The 25,969-nt window shown below is 39.6% G+C and overlaps 1 protein-coding gene across 3 annotated transcripts in view; it reads left to right on the top strand.

Moving 5' to 3' along the window:
* Positions 1 to 25,759, top strand: part of RASA3 (RAS p21 protein activator 3) — a 264,785-nt gene extending 239,026 nt beyond the window's left edge. For all 3 annotated transcript variants that reach the window (XM_073350720.1, XM_073350711.1, XM_073350726.1), the window contains 13 exons: positions 1,310 to 1,424; positions 2,300 to 2,374; positions 3,008 to 3,131; positions 4,319 to 4,425; positions 5,669 to 5,746; positions 6,745 to 6,822; positions 8,099 to 8,172; positions 11,961 to 12,067; positions 13,799 to 13,881; positions 17,572 to 17,780; positions 20,904 to 21,007; positions 22,751 to 22,934; positions 23,584 to 25,759. In XM_073350720.1, the coding sequence (XP_073206821.1) occupies positions 1,310 to 1,424; positions 2,300 to 2,374; positions 3,008 to 3,131; positions 4,319 to 4,425; positions 5,669 to 5,746; positions 6,745 to 6,822; positions 8,099 to 8,172; positions 11,961 to 12,067; positions 13,799 to 13,881; positions 17,572 to 17,780; positions 20,904 to 21,007; positions 22,751 to 22,934; positions 23,584 to 23,659 (1,414 nt within the window). In that variant the 3' untranslated portion in view covers positions 23,660 to 25,759. The remainder of the gene's footprint in view (positions 1 to 1,309; positions 1,425 to 2,299; positions 2,375 to 3,007; positions 3,132 to 4,318; positions 4,426 to 5,668; positions 5,747 to 6,744; positions 6,823 to 8,098; positions 8,173 to 11,960; positions 12,068 to 13,798; positions 13,882 to 17,571; positions 17,781 to 20,903; positions 21,008 to 22,750; positions 22,935 to 23,583) is intronic.
* Positions 25,760 to 25,969: the final 210 nt, after the last annotated feature.

Here is a 25,969-nt window from a genome sequence, read left to right as displayed (position 1 = left end):
TATTTGTATACTTTAACTTGTGGGTGCAAAAAAGGAGCCCAGTGAACAACAGATTGCAAATCTGATGTAGACGCTAATGGCTGTTTGCAAAATTAAGAACCAGTATGTGTGAATACACTTGTTAACTGGTCTTTTTTTTTTTTTTAAAAGACTATTTCAGTTTCTGTGTGCATGCTTCCTTTTATAGGGCCAGCATACCAACATTGAAAAAACAGTTGAGCAAAAGGGTCCTGCAAGTCGTACTCCGGTTTGGGAGTGGCCTTTGTGGGTTTCCTTCATACATGATTTAACTCTTGCTGGCCAAGCTGTATATCATCATTAAAAACAGCATATCAGTGGATGATGCAAAAGTAGGAGACTTGTGAGAAAGCCACACAGGAGAAGGAGTGAGAATGACGTTCTATAGATAGTTATTTTTATCTTCATTAATATTGTCTTAAGAGAGCAATACTATGCCACACCTAGGAAGTGTGCCATAATAATGTGGCGTGTTTCTCAGTAAGATTGATTTGAAAATATGTAAAAATGCACATTTCTGGAGGTCATTCACAAACCTACAGGCTGTAATCATGCAAATATAAGGTTAACAAAAGCTACAGCTACTCATCTGCAGCTTTTTATGTCCCCAGTCCTGCAAAGAGAATTGTGCAGGCGGCTCCGCACTGAAACAAATGTGGGGCTGTGTAGGCTCAAGGGTCCACTCGCACGGTTCTGTTTGCAGGATTGGGGCCTGTGTATTTCATAACATACAGTATTCCATCAGGCATGGTACTGTAGTTCAGCCACAAAAGGTCACTTGGGTCATACAATCTTATTAATCACCCCAAATATGCCTTTTGTAAGAGGAGTTAGCAGATGGAATCCAGTGCCCAATATAGTCATGAGACTGAAATGGCTGCCTCCCAAGTTCATGCTGGGCAGTAGTGCATGAAAGCACAGACATTTTTCACAGTTTTTCCATTAGGTTGTAAGCTCCTTGCGGCAGGGTCTATGTCTCAGCATGTGTTTGTGCAGTGCTCAGTGTAGTGGAACTCCTGTGCACTACTGTAATAAAAATTATGAAGAACCCCTGAAAATTCTCAGACCTTCTGACAACCTTATGTTGATGACTATTGTTTTTCTGTGATAAGCTGGAAATGCACCAAACCTTATACAATGCATTTCATGGCAGCCCTTAGGCAGGGATCAAGGGGAATATTCGTGTGTGCATTCAAAACCAGCTTTTCATCGCTTTCACTTGCTGCTTTCATTTCCACATGTTAGTGATTTATTACAAAAGACTAAATTATAGAAAATTGTTCCCTTCCAGAGACCCCAACACCATTTTCAGAGGAAATTCATTAACTTCCAAGTGCATTGATGAGACCATGAAACTGGCAGGGATGCATTATCTTCAGGTTACACTAAAGCCAATTATAGATGAGGTAAGAGCAGATTCAGAACACTTCTTTTGGTAAAAGTTCAACCTAACGGGCCTTCTAGGAGCAGATATTGCTGATGTCTTGCCCCTTAAGATTGCTTTGCAGGACTAATGTCAAGAGCTTGTTTTTACAAGAAAAGCCATGTGGTACTCATTACCCATTGAGTCACCAATTCATGAACAGTGGACTTTCATTAAAGAAAAATAAAAAGTGTCCATGTGAACTGTGTCTAAAATAATCCTCTTGTCTTTTAAAATAAGTCATTTAGGTTCTGGAAAATGGTTAAAAAACAAAAGAAAAGCCTAAGAAAATAAAAACTCTGTGCAGCAGAAAACATTGGCCATAAATAACACACTTCATCCTGTCGCTTTAAATGAATATGATTATTCCTAGATAACTGCATATGTGACAGCTAGCAATGTGATGATGCTTTATTATCTCTCCAGTCCAGTATGGCTCTTCTTTTTTTTTTCCCCCCTTCCAGAACTATAATTGAACAATTTCAGACCACAGATTTCCTTTAAGTGATTCAGCACTATTGTACCAAAACAATTACTATGATGTCTCATCAGGAAATACTATTTTCCCTAAGAATAGTTTTACAATACTATCTCTTTGGAACAAGAAATGTTTTCTTAAATGATGATCTTGTTTGGGAGAACCTGGTGAAAACTTCATCCTTGTAGATGCAGGATATTGCCGAAAAATAGAATGTAACATTTTGGCAAAATTCAAAATCTTGACGAGCTGATGCGTGATGTCTTGCCAGAAGACAAAATACATTACCCAAGAAAGCTAGCAGCCTAAATTCTTTATTTTAAGACTTCTTCCACCTGAAGATATGCCAGTGTACTAATTCTTCAACATGTTCTTTCTAGATCTGCCAGCTCCATAAACCTTGTGAAATTGATCCTGTGAAGTTAAAAGATGGTGAAAACCTGGAAAATAACAGGGTAGGCAATCAGATTTGCAACTGAAAACAAAATCTCTAATTATATTGAGTATTTTGTTTCCCTTACTGAGGTTCCTGAACCTCATTTGGTGGTGTAAATTAAGCTTTCATATGTTAGTAGCCACTGGAAGCCTTAGCCTCGTAGAAATGTGTGTGATTTTTTTTTTTTTACATCAGCTTCATGTTTAGTTGTATAGCATAGTACTGAAATGTGATGTTGTCTATTAAATGTAAAATAGGCAAGGAAGAATAGGACTTGGTTTTTAATCGACTGCGTAAATATCCAGTATAATAGAAATGAGGACTCCTTAGCCAATTTTTCCAAAGAGAGCGTAGAAAATGGTTTTGTAGAAGAAATAATGTGCTTTTTGGAATGAGGTCCAATTTTGTGTGTGTGTGAGAGTGGAAAAAGACACTGTGCTTTCAGCTTTGTGCTTAGAAATACACCTCACCGCAGAGTAGGGTATCCATTGAATCTGGAACTGTGGCTTTTTTATATCTTACAATTTATTGCAAATATAATCTAGTATAGATGCCATTGTAGAAAGTGTAGTAGCCCTGTTTTCCATCGAAGAGAAATGGTGCATTTAAAACAAAACAAAAATAAATTTTAACATATTGCTAAATGTTTCAGGAAAATCTGAGGCAGTATGTTGACCGCATTTTTACTGTCATAACGAAATCTGGGGTGAGCTGTCCCACAGTGATGTGCGATATTTTCTTTTCACTGAGAGAGTCAGCTGCCAAACGTTTTCAAGGTGAGTTGCTGTATGTAACTTCTTGTATGTTAAATCATTTTGAAGTATATAATTTTTATTATCTACCAGTTTACATTATCAGAGTTACAGGTGTAGAGGTTAAAAGTATATTTCAGATTAGAAGCTATCTGTGAAGTGTTTATCTATACTGTGTTTACCTCAGCTCTTCCTTAAAATTTATTCTACTTTACTCTGAAAGTGACATGATAGAAATGGCATTGAGGGGGTTCAAATTTATGTATCGATGATTTCAGATCAAATATGCTCAGTTTACAAGTATAGAGATTTTTTTTTTTTAACACAGCTGGCCTGCAAACTCATTATCAAATCTCAGGTTTTTTCAACCCAGGCATTAGCCTGAAATAAAAACCAAATTATAAATTATTGACACCTATGCAAGGCCATTGCCTTCAGTGGCTTTGCATAGCTACCACTTGAGTAGAACTTAGTAAAATTTGTTGCAGATACACAAGAATAAGTAGAATCTGTTTCACTTCTTAGCTGCATTACCTCTGCCAGAGTAAAAAGCAATTTAAAAAAGCCCCAATCAACCAACCAAAAATCAATTTTTTGTCACTAAAGTAAGCAGATCTAACTCTTCATACACACAAGGAGCAGATCAGTTGAGTAAGAGGGTGCCATTTTATAGTCACTTTGAGAATAGAAAATCTCAAAATGAAATGCCATTGATGGCCATATTGTGTTCCTTATCCATTCAATTTATAATAATTATTGTTATAATTACTATTCGTTACTTATTTTACAATAGTGCCTGGGGGCCCTAACAAATCAGGGCCCCTTTGTGCTAGATGCTAGAGATAAATGGTGAGAATCAGTCTCCTTTTTATAATCCGTGTAAATGTTATGTTCCAGTTGAGTACCAAAATCTGATATACAAACTAAGCATTTCCTGCACAATGAGACTTTGTGGAGCTCTCTGCACAGTTGTGTTCTGTTTTAATGGGGCTAGCTCTCACCCGGATATTTTCATTACTTTATCAATAGCTAATATTTGGCTCCAAATGACCTCCATTATCTCATTTGCCCATAACTCGGGAATATGTGAACTTCCAGCACAGGGCTGAATTAACTATCAGAAGGTATTTTGACAGTTTTACTAGTACTGAAGGTGCTCTTTAAAGTATTGTTTGTTGGGATAATGAGTAGAATGGTTTCTCTTGTTACAGGTGACCCAGATGTACGGTATACAGCTGTAAGCAGTTTCATTTTCCTGAGATTCTTTGCTCCTGCAATTCTTTCTCCAAATCTCTTTCAACTTACACCACACCACCCAGTAAGTACAGTATTGATCTATCTAGGTTCATATGTGGCCCCATCACCATAGTATGAGTGCCTACCAAGTGTTTTTTTTTTTTAATCTATTTTCTCAACACGGAGGAGAAATAGCTTGATAGTTCTTGTCTGCTTTCTGTGTTAGCAAGCAGATGTGTTAGGTGGCTATGTTTGTGAAGAACTTAGACTTCCCCCCTCGATAAGCTGAAGTGAATTTTACATTTAGTTTTGAAATTGAGCCCAGTGGTAATTCTTGTCCCTCTCTCTCAGAGAGGGAGTTCTGTAATCTAGGTCCAGCTCCTATGAAAGTTCTGTCTCAAACACTCATGAGCCTCCCCCTACTGGTCAACAGTTTCATTGTCCAGCTGGGTAATGCATACAAGCTTGTGTTCTTTGCTAGTGCTCAGTGCTATCGAAGAGAAGATTGGTTGTGGAATTACCTACTGTAAGAACTCTACATATGGGGCCCAGCATGCTGTGAAGTGTTACGTAAACCGGAATTGTATCGCCTCATTCTTTTCTTGTACAAAGTTATATGCAGTAATAGGGATTTCAGCTGCAATAACTTTGTTAAAAACATATTAATTGCCTTAAAAATTAAACAGATTTTGTTTACATGTTAAAATGTTCTCCCATTTCTAAATAAGTGAATTTTAAAAAATGGTCCTATCAGATACTCTTCCCTGGGATAAAAAGTGCCTTCTGGTGGTCAGAGGTGACTTTGAGGAATAAGTTGTTAAAGATTCCACGAGAAAGGGTACAGCATAATTTTTTAATGGGTTGAATATTACTGTGGCCTCTTGGCCAAATTTCTTCTCTTAAGTAAACAGGTTCTACAGTAAGTCAAAGGAACTGCAAACTATTCTAGCAACTGTGGTAGCTGCTCCATTTTAATTGGATTCATTACTTCAAAACCCTTTGAGATCCTTTGAATAGTAAATGTGTTGCCCAAAACCTAAACCTTTAAATATTAGTATAGAAAATAGTCTTCAAGCATTCACTTAAAAAATGAAGCAAGGATTCTTTCTTGTTTGCTCTTTAGAAGCAAAGGCAGGAAGGTACTCATTACAAAGTCTGTCATGCTTCTTAAGGCAGCAGCTTTCTTTCTATAAAGTTTGTGAGTTTTTAAAATTTTACACTGATTGTTGGTATGAGTGAAATAGAGAACAGAAAATGTGTGTAGTGCTCTGTCCCGTGATTTAAACATCAGGAATATGTAACACCATTGTTCTCCCCCTTCATAGGATCCTCAGACCTCTAGAACTTTGACACTTATCTCTAAGACCATACAAACATTGGGCAGCTTATCAAAATCTAAATCTGTAAGTGTTTTGTTTTATTTCTTATTTTGTGGGTTATGTTGGCAAAATGTTGCTCTTTATTTCCTTTTTAAAAGCCGATTGTCGCTTTATTATTGTAATTAAATGTTTGGAATGGCTACGTAGTACCATATGCAAATCAGTCAGTGGTAAGCCATGCTAGAGTAACTGAATTTATAACCTGCATGCGAATTGATGGCAAACGTTTTCTTATTTGAACTACATTTTTAGTAAAGTGTGACATGGTCTTGGGGCTCTGGGGCTTTTTGTGAAGTCTTTTTGAAAAAATGCCACATTGAAAGGTGCCAGCACCTGGAGAATGAAATACACATGGTAGCAGCCTTGCGGTATTTTCTATGCTGCCTCAGCAAAGTATTTAAAGCCTGATCTAGATCTAGAGGAACCACCTCTAATGGTGAGGGATAGTGCGCTTCTCGTGCCATTTGAGCTCTCAGCCAATTAGTGATGATAGCTGATCGTGGCTTTTTGATGTCTGCTAGAAATTTGAAATGAGAATAATTTGAGCCAGTAGGCCACCAAACAGTTATCAGATGATAACATGAGGCCACTGCTGACCTGGTCTGGATTCACACCAGCAACCTGTGAGTGAGCCTGTATCCCATTTACAAATCTCTTGAGCCCATTCAGTTCCTTGTCTCTTATTATTTTTGTCAGATTGTTTTGGGAGCATGACTTTTAAAAAATAGCTTGAAACTTTTACAGAATGTTATAGTAATTCTATTGAATTGAAGATTTGGAATGCATTCTGCTAACCCACATTTATTTTAGAAATTATTTTAGTCTGAGAGCTTTCTCGATATATTCCATATTACAGCCAAACAACCTGAAAGTAGCTTTGATTTCTTTCTCTTTTTTACAAATAGGGAAAGTGGTGGTGGTTTGAGTAGGGAAACTTATTTTCTGAGTCTGTTGATGTTAAGATTTTATGTATAAGTTGTATTGGAAGACACACAAATATTGGTTGGTTGTTTGCATTTCAGGCCAACTTCAAGGAATCTTACATGGCCACTTTTTATGACTATTTTAATGAGCAGAAATATGCAGATGCAGTAAAAAATGTAAGTAACAAGGCAATGCATCAAATACATATTATACTTATTGAAGCTGATGTTTAGAGGCATATAAGTAGTGTAATATTTACACAAGACCAAACACTCTCAAGAAAAAACAGATTCAGTAGCAGTAGTACTCAAGAAATATGCAGTGAATACAGTGCACATAAAATTCCATAGCATTTGTTGGAAACCACACTTCTTAAATAACACTTATGGAACATTGGGTCAGATTTTAATGCATATACACATTCCATGTTATCCTGCAAGCCTTCAATGAGAACAGTCTGGTCCAAGACTAAATGAAGGAGGTTGAGTAATAAAGGAAAAGGAGCATGAAGAGGAGATGAAAAGTGGGGGCGTCTACCTTTTGTACTTAGGGGCACTGTTACATTTGAGCTGTTCTTAATGTACCATCCAGAAAACCTTCCCAAATTCCCTAATTGTTCCTCCCCCACTCTGAACTCTAGGGTACAGATGTGGGGACCTGCATGAAAAACCTCCTAAGCTTATCTTTACCAGCTTAGGTCAAAACTTCCCCAAGGTACAAAATATTCCACGCGTTGTCCTTGGACTGGCCGCTACCACCACCAAACTAATACTGGTTACTGGGGAAGAGCTGTTTGGACGCGTCCTTCCCCCCAAAATACTTCCCAAAACCTTGCACCCCACTTCCTGGACAAGGTTTGGTAAAAAGCCTCACCAATTTGCCTAGGTGACTACAGACCCAGACCCTTGGATCTTAAGAACAATGAACAATCTTCCCAACACTTGCACCCCCCCTTTCCTGGGAAATGTTGGATAAAAAGCCTCACCAATTTGCATAGGTGACCACAGACCCAAACCCTTGGATCTGAGAACAATGAAAAAGCATTCAGTTTTTTACAAGAAGACTTTTAATAAAAAATAGAAGTAAATAGAAATAAAGAAATCCCCCCTGTAAAATCAGGATGGCAGATATCTTACAGGGTAATTAGATTCAAAAACATAGAGAACCCCTCTAGGCAAAACCTTAAGTTACAAAGAAGATACACAGACAGAAATAGTTATTCTATTCAGCACAATTCTTTTCTCAGCCATTTAAAGAAATCATAATCTAACACATACCTAGCTAGATTACTTACTAAAAGTTCTAAGACTCCATTCCTGGTCTTGTTTGCTGTATTCTTTTTTCAAATATTGTTAGAGCATTGTCTTGTACTACAGTAATATGTAAATATAAACATTTTGATTTGGCTTCTGTTGTACCCATATTTTATCCGTATGCTTTGTCCCTCTTAAGTTCTTAGATTTGATTTCATCCTCTGGAAGGAGAGATCACAAGAGTATAGAGCAACCCATCCTGCTTAAAGAAGGGTAAGAATGTGTTCATAGTAGAATTTCTTGTATCTCTGTGTGTTTTAGTACCATTGTAAGGCAGCTATCCTTCCTCCCCACTATATTCATATGTTACGAGGAAAAATATAAAGGTAGAAAAATGTTGCATTGCTGTCTTTATCCACTGTGGCTGCTAGCTTATTTTAACATCCTTTCATTTGATCTAAACACTTTAATTTCACATGTGTTCTCGAATTTTTGTTTAAAAAAAAAGCCTATAGAATTTAATTACCACAATTAATGCAGAGTTAAGTTAAACTGCCCCTTTGTTAAAAGAAGGTTAAGGTTGTGACTCAAACTAACAACAGCTGCAAAATTCCATTCCGTAGACAGACACTCAATACTTTATCATGACATTGAGGAGTGGGCAAAGCCTTCTGATGGGTTTTGCCATTGCTGTTGTGCTGTAAAATCCAGGTGCTGATAATCTTAACTAATTTTTGTAGAAAAATGTTTAATATGCATGTACAGTGGAACAACTTCAAATCTCAGTATCTCTGCTTCTTAAGACACTTTCCACACACTAGTTGTCATATGGACTAATTGCTGGCATTTTTCACTTTAAAAATGAGTCTGTAAAAGCACCTAAGTACAGAGTATAGGCAGCTAGATAGTTTCTTCTGAAAATAAAACCTTTTTGAGAATTTCTCCTGAGCTTAGTATGCTAAGTTACAACCTAGAGTAAATTTTCACAACAGATTTTATAAATCACTAAATAATAACATATTAGGTTTACATTGAAAATGCTGACAACTTTTACCTGTGAAAGTATGAACATCCCCTCTATTTAGCTGGTACAGTTCACCTCACTTCTGTGATAGAGTCCCCAGAAGTAGGCATGTCTGTTTTAATTCTGTGCATTATCATTCTTTTGCTTTTTGAAAATAAATGTATAATTTGTAACTTTTCCCCTCTGACTCTTAAACATGACTTTTCTGCCTCTGTCTTTCTTTTGCTCTTGTCTGATTTTTTTCTGTCTTTTCTTGCTCGGCCTGCTGGCTGCTGTTATAAGGACTCTTAAACTAACAGTAAAGAAAGTTGATGGTAATAGTTCGTGCAGGTAAGATGGTAGGGACAGCTGGTGCTTTGCCGAAGCTACCTGCTGACAGTGTGTCCTTCCTTCATAGCAACAGACATTTCTGACTTAAATTTGGGAAGGATGTTTTCTCTGTTTAATAACGCTGAAATGCCCAATGTAAAACCAACAGAGAGAATTTGTCACATACATCTCAACGGTGCCTATTTTTTTTTAAAAAGATGCTGAAAATGGTAAAGTACTTTTTATCTGTAGGCAGAGGCTTCAAGCCCGCTGAAGTGTATTTAATGTTTAGTGTACAAATTCCTAAAACCTCCTTGCGAGTGATTAAGATGTCAGCGTACATCTTCTATTGCACTGTTTCAGCAACATACAAATAAATTGTTTTCAAGGTTAAAGAGTGGGATGCAGATGGCTAGGTCCCCCGCCTTATCTTGTAATTGTCATGCCTTATCATTAAAAAAGGCAAATTATCTCACAACCATCAATCTGATTATTTTTCCAGAGCAATTATCTGGCTGTTGAGTGGGTTTTCTATACGCCTTTGCTCTGCTTTTTTTAATTAAATTTAATTTTAATCTTTTTTCTTTCTGTATAAAGAGCATCTGTAACTCACCCTGCAGAGTGTGCACTTTTGTTTGACCATCTAGTTCCCGAGATGAGTGGGTTAGCTGCTGGCCTGTGCTTTGCCGGCACCAAGCACGCCATCGCTGCTCAACCAATAGCTGTTGGGCTCTTTCCAAAAGGAAGAGAACTGGAAGTAATTTCTCCTTGCATACTCGTGCTCGAAGGGCATTCACACTGACGTGGCCAAGCAAAACTGAAATAGATCCTCATTTAAACCACAAAGAGGAGTAATAAAAAGACTCTTCAGCCAATTAACTTTGATAATGTTTTTCCTTCATGTGTCTTGAGCATTTGTTCAGCCAATTCCTCAAATGTTACATGGATTTTAGAAACAAGGAAATACTTTAAACTGGCCTTGAAATACTTTCTGCCTGCCTACCCAGGTAATGAAATCATGACATACTGTTTTTGTTTTAAATTATTGTAGGTAGCTTACGGGCTTCCACACTTCTCCTATTCTAATATCAAAGGCAGGATCTTCCATAAAAAGAGAGAGAGACAGTGTCTGATTCAATGCGTAGTTTTTAAATAACAGGAGGGAATGTGATCAGAAATGTGCTTTTAACTCTGGGGTACTGAGTGCCCACATCTAAAAGGGAGTTTATTTTCAAAACACCCTGGGTATGTGCAGGTCACCTTTAAGGATGTCTGCCTGGCAAAAAGAAGGACTTAATGAAGAGTGTGTTCCTCAGACTGCCCAGCCCCGTTTTCTTAGGCACCCACTCTCGTTCTGAGATTTGCCTAACTTCAAAACCTGAAGGGGTCCATCAGCTTGGTTGACATTAGGAGGGCTTGACCCACTGTCAGACATACAGCTCCATTGTCTTTCTCAAATGCTCTAGGAACAAAGACTGAGAAGTGACTGTTACTATCCAAACCTTCTGGGAATGGACAGATTTTAACCACCATAATAGTTATATAATTCTGTAAGTGCCTACAGTACAGTGAATGGGGCATGCCAAGCATAAAACAAGCCTCTGCCCCAAGACATTTACAGTCTAAATGCACTGCGGGAACAATACAGCACAATACTAAACAGAGTGGCACGAGTGCATTCAGGTTGGAATGCTTTGGAGAAGGAGGCTTTTATTAGGTTCCTAGTCTGTCTAACACATTCTAATTGTTTGTGACTAAGGATGTTCTATCAGAAATTGGAACTATGGTGTTTGTTATTCAAAGTATTCTGGCTCCCCTGCTAGTGAAAACACATGTAGTGAAGTCCTCCCTTACATTAAGCCACTCCCTATTACTTCTCTATGTTGTGTGTGTTCATTGTGCTGTATACTACCTTTGTGTCTGATAAATACAGCTTTGATAGCAAGTAGTTTTTAATGATTCTGTTATATTATCCAGTACAGTATACTGTACATATGAATCCACTCGTACACTGTGTAAAATAGCTTTCCATCTCTGGCATGCATAATTTCTCTCTCCCTCTCTCTCTCTCTCTCTCTCTCTCTCCATATATATAATTTCTTCTTTAAAGGTTGTACAGAGCATAATGAAATCAGTATCATATTTTCCTATGTTACCTTGAAATTGTGGGTTAATTTAGTGCTTAGACATATAGTAGATATAATATAGTTCTTAGTAAACTGATTGCTACCTGAGCGTACAAACAACAAATCAGTAAACGAAAAACTCAAAATTACTAGCTTTTAACAGGCTAGTTTATGTTGGGATAAAAATCTGTATTTTCTAACTGCAGCATTACTTTGTTAGTTGAAAATGGAGTTCCACAACATTCAACATTTTATATTATTTATAGAGTATGAGTGATTAAATCACATAAGACAGTTCTTGTACTAAAGAGGTTTTGTACATCTCTTTTAGGTGTTGAAAATCATCTAAGCCTCTTAGACTCTGTCTTGATTGGGAAAAGTGGTAGAGTTAAGTTAAGCATAGCAAATACATACTAGCTAAGTTCCTCTGTTTTCCTAGTATAGTTGGAGGGTAACATCTCTCGCTAGACTTTCAACTGGTTAAGTTGTAGTCTAGGCAGGAACCTAGGATTATAAAGTATTCAGTGTGTTCTTTTGGAGTTTGACAATTCGCGATTGTTATTGAGTGCATTAATGTAACAATGCTTTCCCGTTTACAATAGGTTTATGATCAAAAGAGCACAAGGAAGAAAACGATTTGGTATGAAAAACTTCAAGAAGAGATGGTTTCGCCTGACTAACCATGAATTTACCTATCAGAAAAGCAAAGGTAACAAAGGTTTGCCTTTCTGTTTTCTAACTTTTCACTAATAAAACAATGGGTTAAGCATACAGAACTGTGTAAGAGAACAGAGGGAGCTCCTTGGTAATGTACTTTACAATAAAAACCTAATTTCTGTAAATCTGTAACTGCAGAAAATACAATACATAGAAAAAGTATCTGAGAGGAGAGAGGGATGTTTTTTAAAAGCACATGAATTTTTTTCTTTTTCTTTCTGTGTATTCTTTGTACTAATCATTTCAGAGCGTTTGGGTGGAATTGGAATGCTTTGATATGAATTAAACCACATGCTTATTGGAGTGTGTTTATGGACTAAATCTCTACAGTACCCTATCAGTAATTAACATACACTGTGTGTGCATTCACACTTGTTTATCATACGGGCTGAGAAGGCAGAACACGGCTGTAATAACCTTAAGCTGGGGTTTGGGTTTGAATGGGACAATGCCAAATCCCACAAATTGATATCCTAGCGTTAATTTATTGTTAAGGTTTGGAATACTGTATTAAGCACTCAAAAGTGAGGCAGTTCCAGGGAGATGAGGTTGTAACTGCCCATTTTATGGTACACATTAACAACAATAAATAACACATTAGCGCCCACATTTCAAATGAAAAACAGAGAAAATACTTCCTGTGGGCATCGTGCTGAGTTAGTCTTGTAGAGGAAATCCGTCTGCAACTTCTGGAATTGCCTCACTTTTCAGTGCTTGATATTTCACTGTGTGGTTACATCATGGGTAAAATTAACTGTTTTAATGTAATTAATATCAAAATTACCACTTACATGGAACTGCTGAAGTATTGCTGATTTTTATTAATTGTCTCATTATTCTCAGGCACATACATGCCCATCTTTTATTGAATTAATTAATTCTCTTATTCTTGCATTTGTTATCACTTATCAATTGGATTCCAGAAATAGATTCTCTCTTTAGTGGTTTTCATTAATTTTGTAGCATTTGCAGTATTAACAGAAGCACGCTGGGGTTTGACTACATGCTTTGAACTTTCAAACATTTGTTCATAAGTAAAATCCTTAATATTAGATTAAGATTATAAAGATTATTTCAGGAGTTTCCAACTAGATTGGATTTTTTTATTCAGTAGAGAATAACAACTATTCCTTCTATTGTGTGCGTTTGCTGAGGGAGCGCTTGCAGGTTCCATTCACTATTAGATTACTTCACTCTCTCAATCATGAAGTCTGCATCACAGAATCATAGAATATCAGGGTTGGAAGGGACCTCAGGAGGTCATCTAGTACAACCCCCTGCTCAAAGCAGGACCGATCCCCGACTAAATCATCCCAACCAGGGCTTTGTCAAGCCTAACCTTAAAATCTTCTAAGGAAGGAGATTCCACTAAATCATGCCCACCATCTTTAATCACCTGCACCGACAGGAAAGATTCCCTTTTTTTTCTTCTTCTTTTTTTTTTTGCTGCCTCTTGAGGGAAAATATTCTGTCTGCAATTTTCCAGTCACTGCCTGAATAGGTGATTTTTGAAGCGGTTTGGTGGTGGCACATTTTGCAGCTCAAGGCAGAAATGAAATTAAGGTAATATTGAGACTTTGACAGCATGTCAGTAACACAAGCTTTCTTGCAGTCACATTGAACTCTTCCTTCACAGAAATCAAAGCATGGCTTTTAATAAGAGCAGAGGGCGAAGTGACACTTGAACAGTTATGCAGCTTTAGCTTGCAATTGTTTATTGCAGGTGATCACCCACTGTGTAGCATTCCGATAGAAAACATTCTGGCAGTGGAGAAATTGGAGGAGGAGTCCTTTAAAATGAAAAATGTAAGTAGGTCATCTTCAACTGTTAGTTGGATTTGTCTTGGTCCCCACCCCCACCAAATCTCCTCTTTCCTTTTTGTAACTCGTGTTGGATTTCCACTGGAAGACTTACAGCCACAGCTGCTTGTTCTGTAACTAGTAGCATGGGTGTCCAAAAGTGAAGTCCATTGAGATTTTTCATGTGGCCTTGTCAGCGGTATCCGGATTTAGTTACCTGCAGCACACACTTAGTACTGCCCGCTCACTGCTGATCAGCTGGCTGGGACCTAGATAGCTGGACACAGGGAAGGCAACCAAGTCTCTGCCCTTCCCATCAGCTCTAGGTCTGACCCTTGGGAATGAATTAACTCCTTACATTTACAACGGAGCACATTCTCTTGCAATGCTCAATCAGCTAGCATATCTTCGTAGAATAATGACATAGCGTGTATATATCTGGTATAGAGTATATGGGAATGAGAGATGTGGTCCCCGATATTTGCCAATATAACCTTTATACCATATGAGCTTGATAGTGTGGTATAATAGTTCTGTTGGCAGGTGTGCAGGATGGCTGCATTTCTCAAGAGTGGAGTACCAGAGCATGTTTTTATGTATTTGGTATATACTATCTATTATACAGAAACTGTTTTTAGAAATGTATGAATTTAAATCTAAAATCAGCTACCATAGGTGGTACGATTCCAACTGTACAGATCTGAGAGATCTTATAAAATGAATTGTATGTTTTTATCTGTCTCTAAACATTATCTAAAATAGGTATTTATTCATAAATTGTTGTGACTTCCAGCTTCTATATCATGTGATCCTTCCACTTCCTAAATTACATGGGCTCTGAGGACCAGGGTGGGTAATGTTCAGGCTTAGACTAGATACCAGACTTGTGATAATGTTTTTACTGATTGGCTGAGCAAAGCGAGACCCTACGCTCAACTCAGTGGCATTTCTCTGTTTGTCTGTAATGTGATAACTGTGGAACTGCTCTGTTTGTCTGTAACAAGATGCAGTAGGCTGTAGCTCGCTGTTTCTCCTCACTGCATAGTTAACTTAAGTATTTGTTGAATAAAAAGCAAAAGATGCAACATTTACGTAGTTTACAGAATAGAACCATGCTTTGAACTCAAGCATTCCTTTTTGCATGGGAAATGCAGATCTCTGAACATATTTCAAGATAAAATTTCCCCAGGACTCTTCCGGAAATGGTAGAATATGCTACTCCCCACCTCACCAGCCAATAAGGCTTTCTGCTGGGTTATTTTCAATATCAGAGAATTTCTGTTCCTCTTAGCATTAGAAATAGAATACAATGATATGGGCAGAATTCTAAAACCTTGCTGCCGATGCAGCTGATGTGAATTCTCCATACTCATGCAAAGTATATTTAAAGACGTCTACTATAAATATTTTCTTGGCATCTGTGTTCATCATCTTGTCATCTTGCACCAAATCCCATTTTCATCATTCCTAATGAGTGTCATAATGTGTGGTAGATGCCAGCACCACGTAGGGGCACAGTACGCCCAGCCAGTCTGTCTGTCTCTTCTTTCAAGAAGTCCTCCGGATCCTTGGACAGAGAGTTGTTTTACAAGTAACGTTCTGGTCTTTTGCAGAACATTGCTTTAAGAACAAATGCTGTTGTCTGGTGTTTTTTGAGCCTGAACAGGTCTTGCAACGACTTGAAATTCTTGGCTCAACTGTTGGCTTCTCAGTAACAGTTTCCATACATTAGGTCACTTATAATGGTATCCCATTACACAACCACATATCCCTTATAAATCTGTTCCTTTGTTGTAACATATGGGGCTCCACTACACTAAGCAGTGTGTTAAAATGCACTTTCCTACAGCTCTGTGTTAAACAGGGGATGAGCTGTATGCTCTAGACTTTGCAATTCCCGTCTCACCTCAAATTAGCCCTTTTTCTCCTGGGAAGTTTTTAAACAGAATACTGTATTTTGTCCACACTTGCCCTTGCCCAGCTGATCACACTAATAATTGCTACAGCAGTATTGTGGTGAAGTTCACACCTTTTTATTTGGTGTCTGGTATCAATAAAAAAAAATACTGAACACAGGAAAAAATGCCAACTGCAGCCTTCCTTTCCCTTTCTCTTTCGGTGAAAATTCCATTTAAATCAAGAAGTTCGCTTGTGAAATAGAAGGGATATTCCCCGTTTCCAAGAATACAAACCTTAAAGTGTAGTAAAGGGAGCAGAGACTGAACTGATACCATGTATTGAAGTGAGCTTCCTCTCATTACAGTGTGTATGGTAACACCCGTTGTTTCATGTTCTCTATGTATATAAATCTCCCCACTGTATTTTCCACTGCATGCATCCGATGAAGTGAGCTGTAGCTCATGAAAGCTTATGCTCAAATAAATTGGTTAGGCTCTAAAGTGCCACAAGTTCTCCTTTTCTTTTTGCGAATACAGACTAACACCGCTGCTACTCTGATACCTTTAAAATACTGTTTCCTATCCCTTATCCAGTCAGTATACAATCTGGGACAATGATCTCTGTGTTTGTAATTCAGAAAGGTGAGTTTATACCAAAAAAATTGATAACCCTGAGGACACAGGGGAATTATGGGAAATAATACTTAGCCATATCCAAAGCCATATACAAACAGTAATATGCAGATTTTAATTTTGGGGGGACTTATTTAAACATGAAAGGGGAAAGAAAACCAGCGAATGCTAAATATTTAGAAAAGTTATATGAACTTCAAGTACTCGATTTTGCTTTTCCAGTATTTGCTGTTATCTCATTAACTTTAATCTCAGTAATCCCCAACAGATTTTCAGATATCAGTTTATCTGGAAAAGGAATTATGTTTGAAATGTTACCTTTTCAAGAGGAAGGAAGAGCATGGAAAACGATTGATAGTGGTTGTGATTTCTTTGATTGCAAGCTATTTGGGGTAGGGACTGTGTGTTCATAAATGTTCAGACAGCATCTGCAAAATGGAATCCCAATCGTGATTTGGAGTGCCTAAGCATTAACATGACACAAACATTTTAATAATTTGAGCCACTAACACACCCCTGTATATTCACAAGGAAGCCTGCGCTTCTGTTACTTTATTAGTGGTATAAGTGGTTATATTTAGTGTGTGCAAGTGGTTATAAAAGGGAAAGAAAATCAAAACAAAATAAGTGCTAAGAGGTTAATTGTGTGTCAGTTAAAGCAAAATAGGCACGGCAGCTGATTGCAAACTCGATTCTTCCCCTTCCCCCTACAAATAGCGTTTCCTTTCAGCCCAGCATTTGCTTTCTCTGTCAGCTTCCAAAACTTGAAGCTGCAGCATTACTAAAATTGTATCTCTGACGCTGAGTGATCCCTGTAAGGGTGTGTTCCTCAGTAAGCATATTAATCTCCGTTGTTTATAAATTGTCTTCTGTAGAAGCAGGATTAACATGTTGCACAAAGCATTAGGTTTTATTTTTAAAGAAATAGTTAATGTTTCATTTTATAGATCCGTTTGTGTTTAATAGGATTTCTTGCTGCTTTTAGATGCATCTTTTGGTCTGACACATTGTCCTGTTTCCTTTAATAATCCACTGATCAGACTGTACCTTCTAATGTAGAGGTTTATGCTGTTAAGACTCCCTCCTTTACTTTGTATTCTTTTCAATTGACTCCAGTGTTAATTAAATTGGTGGTTCAGTCTGTGGATTATTTCCTTGTTTTCAGATGTTCCAAGTGATTCAGCCTGAGAGAGTCCTGTACATCCAGGCAAATAACTGTGTCGAGGCCAAGGACTGGATTGACATACTTACTAAAGTTAGCCAGTGCAACAAGAAACGCCTCACAGTCTACCACCCTTCCGCATACCTTAATGGACACTGGCTGTGCTGCAAGGCCACCGCAGATAATACTCCTGGCTGTACGCCCTGCACTGGGTAAGGGTCGGTAGGACACTGCTTGTTTTAAATTCAGCCAGGGGCATGTTAAGTATGTGCAGTGTGGCCTCCCAATGGGTAATATTTGTGAAGAGGTGCAAGCTGCCTGGGCACCTCTGGGTTCTAGACAACAAACTGTCATCTTAGGTCCATTGTGTTGTCATCCCAATCTTCTTCTCATACCGAGTGCAACTGGCATCTTCAGACCCTGGTTAAACTGCTCTCTCTTCTTAGTACATGAGACACTAGTACAGGGGTTTGCAAACTTTTTGGGCCGAGGGCTACATCTGGGTGGGGAAATTGTATGCAGGACTGGGGCAGGGGATTGGAGTTTGGGGTGTGGGAGGGGGTGCGGTGTGCAGGAACGGGCTCAGGGCAAGGGATTGGGGCAGAGGAGGCATCCGGGGTGTATGAGGGGGGCTCAGGGAAGGGGGTTCGGGTAGAGGAGGGGTGTGGAGTGCAGGAAGGGGCTCAGGGCAGGGGTCCAGGAGGGGTGTGGACCGCAGGAGGGAGCTCAGGGCAGGGGGTTGGGGTTTAGGAGGGGTGCAGGGTGCAGCAGGGGGCTCAGGGCAGGGAGTTGGGCTGCAGGAGGGGTGCGAGGTGCAGGCAGGGGGCTTAGGGCAGGGAGTTGGGGGGCAGGTTGTAGCAGGGGTGGTTACCCACTCTAACCCTGAAAGCAGCCTAGGAAAAAGGCTGCTCCGGGGGAGCCAATTGCTAGGCTGATTGGGAAACAGCCTCAGCTGGGGCCATGCCCCAGGCAGGCCACAGCTGGCCCTATAAAGGGACTGCTAGGCAGGAGCTAAGAGAGCACCTCTCTCTAGCTATAGAGGGGGAAGGGCCTGGCTACTGAGCAAGGTTCCTGAGTGGAGCAGTGCTGGGGAGTAGGGCAAGGGAGCTAGGAAGTGCCCGCCTGGAAAAGCCCCAGGCTGCAGCCTTGCTAAAGGCCAAGCAGATACTAGGGTTGCAAAGGGGCAGCCCAAGGGTAGGCAAAGACAGCCAGTTCAAATCCCCCGCCTTGCCAATGATAAATGGCTTGTACACTGCAGTCTGCCCCAGTGAGCGGGGGTTAGATGGTGACTGGCAGTAGCCATAGACTGAGGCGAGGTGGGGATAGAGGGTTGAGGGTTCCCCAGGGTGGGGAGACCCAGAACCGCAGGGTTACTACGGAGGGCAGAACCCTGGCGAAGGGTTTGGGCTCCAGCCTGGCGCTGCTTACCTAAAGCAGCTCCGGGGTGGCAGCGGAGCGCACCGGGGCCAGGGCAGGCTCTCTGCCTGCCTGCCCTGGCCCCACACTGCACCACTCTGGGAAGTGGCCGGAACCATGTCTCTGCGTGGCCCCTGGGGGAGGAGGGGCACAGGACTCCGCGCGCTGCCCTTGCCACACCTCCAGGTACCTCCTCTGAAGCTCCCATTGTCCGCAGTTCCCCATTCCCAGCCATTGGAAGCTGCAGGGAGCGGTGCCTGGAGCCAAGGGCAATGCATTGAGCCCTCCGCCCCCCACCCCACGGCCACAGGGACATGGTGCCAGCCACTTCTGAGAGCGGCGTAGGGCTTGCAGCACCACGGGGGGCAATCCCGCCCGCCAGATCCAAAGTCCTGAGGAGCCAGATCCAGCCCGCGGGCCGTAGTTTGCCCACCCCTACATTAGTAAGTCTAGTACAGGATAAAATTCAAAACCATAGTACGTGAGAGCAAAATCTTAAGCTCCTAAAACTGCCTACAGCTCGCAAGGACGGCTTTCCGTTCCTTGCTTGTATGTTAAACTGTAGACAACAGCTTTCTACATCTAGACTAACAAAAAACAGTGGCGTATTATTTGTAGGGTCTTTAGCACCCTGTGTGAAATGAGTTGTTGGTCTCACTCCAGTCCCTGGAGAACAGCTGTTGTCCTCACAAAAACTAATAGCCAGGTTGTTGGTAACCTGCATTGTAAACCTGCATTGTAAATCCAGATCTGTGTACGCTGCATTGTAAATCCAGATCTGTGGGACCTGGGCCTGGGGACTCAGTATTTTGAAGCCCCTGCTTGAGTGTTCAAACTGCATTGTAAACCTGGGCTTATAACTGCTGGACCCAGGTGTCTCAACCATGCTATTGCGTCCACGCTGCATTATGCAGACTTTCTGACTCAGGTCTGTGGCTTGAGCTGTCTCCACACAGCAAAATGACAGGGCTTGAACCCAGGCAGCTAGCAGAGACCTCGGGCCTGTGTCCTGAGTGCTTGGTGACCTGACTCAGACTGTTTCTGTGGGTACGTCTACACTCCAATAAAAACCATCAGCACCAGGTCTCAGAGCCTTGGTCAATTGACTTTGGCTCACATGGTTCAGGCTGCGGGGCTAAAAATTGCAGCATAAACGTTCAGACTCGGGCTGGAGCCCAGACTCTGAGCCCTATCCCCTTCGCAGCATTTCAGAGCCTGGGCTCCAGCCTGAACGTCTAAACTGCCATTTTTAGCCCTGCAAACTTGAATCAGCTGACTTGGGCCAGCCTTGCCACAGGTCTTTTGTTACAGTGTAGACGTACCCTGTGTGGACGGAATGGGGGCTTGGATTCAAATGTGAGCCGGAGCCCAAACTTAGTGTGCAGTGTAGACATACCTTCCGAGGTCAAGAATTGAATAGCCAGAGACTTAGCTATCTTCTCACTGTATCTGTCTGCCTAGACCACATTCATTAATCCCCAAAGTGTCTAAGTATTTGTAAAGAATCTTCTTTTCTGAGTTAAAGTTTAGACATGTTGGATAGTCAGTGTGGGGGGTAGTTTGAACTGTCATCACCCTGACCTGATCTGTGGAAAAACAGATAGCTTGAGGATCCAGGACATTCAGTCTAGCACCCTTTCTTGAATACTCAGTTTTAAAGAAGGAAACGATACAAACTTCTGCCCCCAGTATGTTAGGTTTGTAGTGTTACTGTGCAGTATGCCACATATCTGCAGGATTAAGAAAAGCCGAGCAACACCTTGCTTTTAATGCCTGCATATAAATATGAAAACGATTCACACTCCCATATTCATGATATTAGGTCTGCAGTGTTGCTCTCATGCTGTAAAAGAGATATTGTTTAAACCAGTCTGATATAGCATGGTACTATCACTACTTCCCTTTCTTATATTTTACAGAGGCCTCCCTGCAAATATACAACTAGACATAGATGGAGATAGAGAAACTGAACGCATCTACTCCCTTTTCAACTTGTATATGCCTAAATTGGAGAAAATGCAAGGTGTGTATGAAGAAGTGTCGTTTCACCACTTCTAGAAATGAGACAATAACTTAATTTTATGCTCCCGATACCTCTAGCACAGTGGTTCTCACACATTTGTCCTGGCGACCCCTTTCACATAGCAAGCCTCTGAGTGCAACTCCCCTTATAAATTAAAAACACTTTTTTTATATTTAAAACCATTATAAATGCTGGATGCAAAGCAGGGTTTAGGGTGGAGGCTGACAGCTCACGACCGTCCTTGTAATAACCTCGCGACCCCCTGAGGGGTCCCAATCCCCAGTTTTGAGAACCCTTGCTCGAGACCAACTGTGCAGATACACATTTGCACAACACTGCGATCATCATTTAACTTTTTACTGCTGCCATGAAAGGTTTTGTGACTTATTTTTGGTACACAGTGGAAGATACACAAAAAATTCTTTGCATGTGAAACAGTTGTTTGAAATATAGTCTTAGCCCCAGACCCCTAATAAGGTTTAGGCAGAGCATAGTTTGCATGCTCTGAATTGGCAAATTAGAGTGTGCACTAACTAGAATTTTATTGATCTTGTAAGGAAGAAGCAGCCAAGTTGAGTTTTCAGTGGAATATGATTTTGTGTTACCAGAAGCCATGTGCATATTTCTCTGACTCGATTCCCCGGAGCATGCTGAATCCAAACAGTTTCCCACACTGGCTGTTTTGGATATATCTGACTCCATGTATATATAAGTAATGAGTATTTTTCAGCCCAGTTTTGCTTTTCAAGTGTCTAGGAGGGGATAAACAGTGAGGGATAAAAGTAATGAAAGGAAAAGCCTAAAGAGCTAGTGCTGCTGGGCAAGCCAGAAAAATATTCTGCATTACAATATGCCAAACTTTCGATCATAATTCAGTAGATGGAGTAGCAGAGAAGCCTTAACTGCAGTGCTCAACTTTAAATAGTACTTTATTTTATAACATGATATAAGCCAGGAGTGTCAGACATGCAGCTTACAAAATACTTTAATCCATTTCTGGCCACCATGCACTTATAACCTTAAGATTTCCTACCACTTCTGAGCTGCCGATCTCTGCCTATATCTCCTCCATTTTTGAATCATCACTTCCAGAAGCAGCATCTTGTTTCAGCATTTGAGAGAAGACCCTGCTTCTGGCCTAGGCAGCTCAGCAAGGAGCAGTAACTGGGAAACTGAGATGGAAACAGAAGAAAACCTAGAAAACCAGTGAAATACAGAAAGAGATTAAAATATTCCCTCTCCCCCACCTCTGGTATGCCCCATTGTAACACGAAAGTAGACCATGCTATGAGGCATTTGATACGTTAATATAAGCAAGAAACAGATATTTTCAAGTGCCGTAGTCACTTGGCCAAAACAACTACTTGTAGCACAGAAAGTGTAGTGAGTGTTGTAACGTCTCACATTTTTATAACGTTCTCATTTTGGGCAGATGTTATTGAGGCTCTGATTTACTTCAGCTTGATCCTTTTTGCAGCACTTCTGTAGAATGTCATTGATGGCAATACGATTTGTAATTGTTATAGTTAAGCTTCTCTTGAACATTCACACTTAGACTTCTAATTGCCTCTTGGGAACCTAGATGAATGCATCTTGCTTCTTAATCAATAGTACTTACTTCTAATGCAAGACCAGCTTTAGTTTCTGATTATCAGCAAAGTGACGCTGGGTGGTGTGTGTGACCCCAATTAAACTATTTTTTACAGTGTGCCTCTCCTACTTTTTTTAAATTTGCTTTCATAGAGGCCTGTGGCAGCAAATCTGTATATGATGGGCCAGAACAAGAAGAGTACTCAACATTTATCATTGATGACCCAAAGGAGACTTATAAAACACTAAAGCAGATCATAGAAGGTGTTGGAACTTTAGAACAGGAACATGCTCAGTATAAGAGGGATAAATTCAAGAAGACAAAATATGGAAGCCAGTAAGTATCGTTTGTTCAATAGCTCTGCAAAACAGAATTTGATCGGGTTACGGTCTGGTTTTCAAAACAATAGAGTAGGAAAAACCCTACAAATGCAGCTGGTGTAAGATGTTAACGTAGGCTTAGTTTGATTGTACTTTGAACGGTTTATAAATAATTTGTAAAATGCTTTCTTTTGACAAGATAGAGACAGTGGTAAAAAGTATTTGAAGACAAAAATGTATGAAAAGTGGAAACTGTAGCAAGATTATTATGAAAAAAAAAAGGAATACATCCCATAAAATGTCAGCTAAATATCAGAAGATGCCTCTATTTAGCCCTGAATATTGTACAGAGCTAGTTGAAAATATTAGGTCAGTCTGCTACATCCGTTTATTTAGATTTATACTGAGTGTCAAAAAAAAAGTGCCCATTCAAAGCTCTGGGTATACTTGACATCAAACACTGAAACAGACCCAGGAATTCCCCCAGTTCAACTCAAATACACAGCTATAACATGAATATAACTGAAATTAACTGACCTCATTTCTAGTAAATATTTGCTTTTATGTTTTTTTGTTGCAGTATAACTAGTGTCAGAACATTTTATTCCAACAAGCAATACAGTATAAATATAACAGTTCTCCCATCTTTTTCCCTCCTTCTTTAGGGAACATCCTATTGGGGACAAGAGTTTCCAGAGTTACATCAGGCAGCAATCTGAAATCTCAGCACATTCCATTTAAAGTGTGAAGGAGATCACAGGATGGTGCTGACAGGTCAAATCAATGAAGCGACAAGCTTAAAATCTAAAATAAAAGGGAAGCCACATGTAGCAAAATGTAGATAACAAGTGTCAAGCTTACAGACTTTGGGACTTGCTAAGTGTGTTGTTCTTTCTCCGAGAACTGTTACGATAGTTGCTATGCACTTTATTCATCTGGTTATCAACAGATGATTGAACTCTGCCTTCTAGGCAGCTGCTGTTGTGTGTGTGTGTGTTTATGTTTTATATTTGCTTTGGTTTCTTGGAATCTAGTGATCAGTTCAATGATCAAGGTGTGTGGACTTCATCTTGACACTCTGGCAATTCCTTACATTGCTGAAACCGAGCGAGCCGTTGAAAGGCAGCATTTTCTAGAATTGTTTGTACTGTTTTTTTTTTTGCGGGGGGGGAGGTTGTTCCTGGTTACTGTATGTTATGTCACACATCCGCATGCTATCTTAGGAAAAGCTTAGCGACACTTTGCTGTTAATGCCGACATTAAAAAAGGAAGTGGTAAAAAAGCCCTTCTTTTTTCAGCGTCGTCTCCCACGTTGTAGCCCGTATTATTGAGAGCCGGTCGATGAGCAGGCCTTTTGTTTTTATAGTAGCATAATTTCTGTTAAAAGATGCATAGGTTTTAATTGAACTCCAGATCTGAGTGGTACTCTTGATATTTTTGAGATACAAAGTTGTTTCTACAAAACCTTCAGTGGACTTCTGTTTTCAATATGAAATCTTGGTTCTGTAATGAAATTAACTAACATGAATTAGAGTAGGTGAAAGGAAATGTCTAGCCTTGACATTAGTTTGCTGTACAGTCTAGTCACCGTAAGATTTGAATGGCTATTTTGGAAGTGCCATTTTAAGGAGATTAGAGAGACAAGGTGGGGAAGGTGATATATTTTATTGGACCAAATTCTGTTGGTGAGAGAGAGAAGCTTTTCAAGCTTACATTTCCCACACCTGAAAAAATGCTTTGTGTAAGGTCGGCTCTCTCACCAACAGAAGTTGGTCCAATAAAAGACATTACCTCACCCACCTTGTCTCTCTAATATCCTGGGACCAACATGGCTACAACAACACTTGATAATTTAAGGGGAGGTTAAACAACTTGTTCTGATTTTGAAAAATGGCACGGCTTTTCCACTGCAGCCGGGAGAGTGCTTAGAGCCCTGTGCCTGACAGCTGAAATATACCAAGTCCCAAATAGTCTTTGGAGATGGTTTGCTACTGAATATTGCTTAAAAACTGAGATCCATGCGATCCTGGCACCATTTGGTTTTTTGGAATATAGATTTATACTTTTCCAGGAAAGTTTTTTAAATCTTTTTAAAAATATGTAAATAAAAGTTTGCTAAAAGTAATTTAAGCTTCAGTACATTAGTTTGTTACATGTATTAATGTGTTGTGAGTGTAGAGGAAGTAGAATGATCTATGTATCTCACTAATATCAACAAATGTGGAGGGGAATTAAAAATCTGCTAAATATAAAGTGTGTGTATGCGTGTGTGCTGGTTAGTTGTATGCCATAACTCTCCTCCATAAGGGTCTGATTCAATAAGCATCTGGCTGAGATTGCTCAGACGTCCATGCAATGTCATGGAAGTTATGGGTCGTAAGCTTCTGTGCAGCAGAACTGGGTATTGTTTTTCAGTTGAATTGGATCAGAAAATATTAAACTTTCAGCTTTTTAATGTGAAGATATTTGTATCTTTTCCTAAAGTGTTACCAAATAAATCTTCAACAGTTTCCTCATTGCATTTGGAGCATGGCTGACCTAGTTTGAAAGTCTCTGTTTATTAGTGGTGTTGTTAGGAATGGGATTTCTTTGTTCTGTGTGAACATGCTGTAGACCAGAATCCCAATAAATGATCGTCATGTTATTCATTGTCACCAGGAAGAGTGGGGGAGGGGAAATAGAAAAGTGTTGCAAAACATGAATTTTGGACTCCAAGCTGTTAGCTGCCATTTAATTGCAATTTTAACCGTATTTATAACTTAATATTCTGTTTATAAAATACTAATGATCTGTAATGTGTGTTCTACTTGCCAATTAAAAAAAGTGTTTTATTTCTGAAAAGTGTGTCCTTCTAATCTAAATATAGTCCAAATTTAATGAAAAGACGAGATAATGGTTATAACCTATCACGTCAGCTAGTATAGGATCTGCGTACAGGGCTGAGCAGCGCATTTAGTGAATAATACGTATTCTGTGCCAATTACTGTGTGAATGTTAAAAAAAAATGTAACTACCCAGTCTGTTAAGTAATTGTTTTTTCGAATGCTCAGT

This window comes from Lepidochelys kempii, chromosome 1 (assembly GCF_965140265.1).
Source record: "Lepidochelys kempii isolate rLepKem1 chromosome 1, rLepKem1.hap2, whole genome shotgun sequence".
NCBI lineage: Eukaryota > Metazoa > Chordata > Testudines > Cheloniidae > Lepidochelys > Lepidochelys kempii.
This window is presented reverse-complemented; position numbering and strand designations above follow the sequence as displayed.